The sequence below is a fragment of the Eurytemora carolleeae genome, unplaced genomic scaffold (genome assembly GCF_000591075.1).
Source record: "Eurytemora carolleeae unplaced genomic scaffold, Eaff_2.0 scaffold1116, whole genome shotgun sequence".
In the NCBI taxonomy this organism is placed as follows: Eukaryota; Metazoa; Arthropoda; class Copepoda; order Calanoida; family Temoridae; genus Eurytemora; species Eurytemora carolleeae.
In genome coordinates, this window is record NW_019397011.1 from 112160 (window position 1) to 114565 (window position 2406).

The 2406-nt window shown below is 39.1% G+C and overlaps 1 protein-coding gene across 1 annotated transcript; it reads right to left on the reverse strand.

Annotated features, from left to right (window-relative positions):
• Positions 1-144: 144 nt before the first annotated feature.
• On the reverse strand, positions 145-1903 carry LOC111711095 (cuticle protein 16.5). The gene is made up of 2 exons (XM_023485346.1): positions 1796-1903; positions 145-1025 (listed from the first exon to the last, which is right to left on the reverse strand). The coding sequence occupies exons 1-2, from the start codon at positions 1805-1807 to the stop codon at positions 297-299; spliced, it is 741 nt and encodes a 246-aa protein (XP_023341114.1). The 5' UTR covers positions 1808-1903; the 3' UTR covers positions 145-296.
• Positions 1904-2406: the final 503 nt, after the last annotated feature.

Sequence of the window (2406 nt, forward strand, 5' to 3'; positions counted from 1 at the left end):
AAAATTTTGAAAATCCACGAAATTTTTTGTGAAAATCCGCGAATTATTTTTGTTTTGTTTTACGATGTACACAAAGAGAACATGTTCACAATTAATTTAGAAGATGGGCGCGAAGCGCCCTCTAATGCTAGTAATATAAAAAAATAGGATTTAAAATTTATTTAAATAAGAATCATTTAATCCGCTTAGCACATGATTATCGCTTTGGTGGTTGGAGGCTGTGGGGGTCAAATGCTAAAAGAGGTTGGAGGGAGGGTTGGAAGAGGATAGGAAGATTGGAGGATAAGCTTCTCAGTTTAGCAAGAAACCTGGACTCCAAGATAGTTGGTGCAGATACCAACATTTGAGCTGTGGGTGTATCCAAAGGGGGTGGCAGCAACAGCATGTCCAGCAACAGCGTTGGTAGCAACAACAGCAGGTGCAGCAGCATAAGCCAGAGTAGGGGTGGCAGTATAGGTGAGAGCAGGGGCGGCAGCATAGGTGACAGCAGGAGCGGCAGCAATGGTATGAGTAGTGGCATAGGCGACTGCGGGGGCAGCTGCGTAGCTGACAGCGGGAGCAACAGCATTGAGGGCAGTGTATCCGTAGTTATATCCATAAGGATATCCGTAAGCAGAGTAGAGAAGGGCGGGATCAGCCTCAGCCTCAGCATCAGCAGATCTCTTCTTCTTGCCGCAAGGAACAGCAGCTCCGAGGTAGTTTGTGCACAGACCAACATTGGAGGAATGGGTCAGTCCATAGGGAGTAGCAGCAACGGCATGGGGATAGGCACCATAGGCGTATGCTCCTGCACCATAGGGGTATCCATAAGCAGAGTAAAGGAGGGCTGGGTCAGCCTCAGCATCAGCATCACGCTTTCCAAGAAAATGGACTCCATCAGCACAAGGAACAGGGACATTGGCAGCGTTTACGCAAGGGGCAGACTTGCCATATCCGTAGAAAGCACCAGCATATCCGTAGGGGTAGCCGAACACCTGGGGCTCAGCATCTCCAGCTACCAGAGCAACAAGGGCAGAAGCAAGGATCTGAAAATATTGATTTTATAAAATATTTGAATTGGAATTTCTTGGCAACAATTCATTTTAGAATTCAAGGAGAACTGAGCTGGGAACTTTTGAATGGTGGATATCGGGATTAAGGCTGAATCCACTCTTTTTCTTAATCTCCAGATTAACATAATCTTGCAAGATTATCTAAAAAGTGTATGAAAAACGATAAAATTCAAATCAATATTTAATCATCTGAGAAACTGTAGCAGCCAATCAGCGAAAAGCGGGCAACCAATGAGAAAACAGAAATATTCTCATTGGAGAAAACAATTAACGGATATCCAAGGAGAGAGAAAAAGAGTGGATTATGGACTAAAATGAAAAGTTTCCACAGTGGATATTCGGATCAAGAAGTCAGGATTAAAGTTTATCCATTCTAAAGTTTTCAGCTCTGAAATCATTGCACCACAAAGAAAAAATTCAAACTTTAATCAAAACATTATATAAATAATAACAAAAAATGAAACATATATAGGAATTTAATGAAAATCTCAACAATGTTAGAAATTCAACAAATTTGAATAAATTTTTGGATATTTATTTTCCGTTAAATTATCAACATTTAAGGGAAGGAAAATTTTTACAGCCTTTCCGAATTTTAAACATTTTGCTGATTTTAGTGAAAAGGTCAAATGGTTAGATAAATAAGAAAGAGCTTTTCAAAAGTCCAGGCCTGCACTTCTATCGAACAATCTAATTTCATTTAAAGTTATAGCTCTTTTAGTTTTCAATAGAATTATACTTACTAAAGATTTCATGTTGAATAATGGATGCAGCTCTGATCTATTTGATCCAACTGATACCCAACATGGGGCGCTCAGCCGTTTTATATGAGCGCGCAGAAAACTGGGCGGTAACGCGCACATTATACATCACACTGAATGTGCCCCTCCTATGCGCAGTCTGCAGCCTCCAGCCTGTTATGTTTCAAACTAAAACTTGACATTTAAACATTGTATATAAAAAGTCGCAGCTGATTATATGATAGTTGTGAAAGCAAGAAAATTGGTTACGCTGTTAGATTTCACAGTAATTAGATAGCGCCTGTAACATTCCTGAGAAGGAATTGAAACAATGCATTTTTAACAGTTTAATCTTGCAGAATTGGGATTACATTTTTGACCGTGTACAATTGTTCCTATAGGCTTACGAGGTGCTTAGCGCCCATCTTCTATTTCAACTCCTATCAGTGTGCATTTTCTATTTGTAAAATATATCACAAGAATAAAAAATGCGGATTTCATCATATTTCAAAATTTTACGAAAGTTTTAAAAAATGTTAACGGTTAATTTCAGTTGGTGAAATTATACATTATACTTCAAGTTTGTTTTGCACTTCAAGTTTGTTTTGCACTAA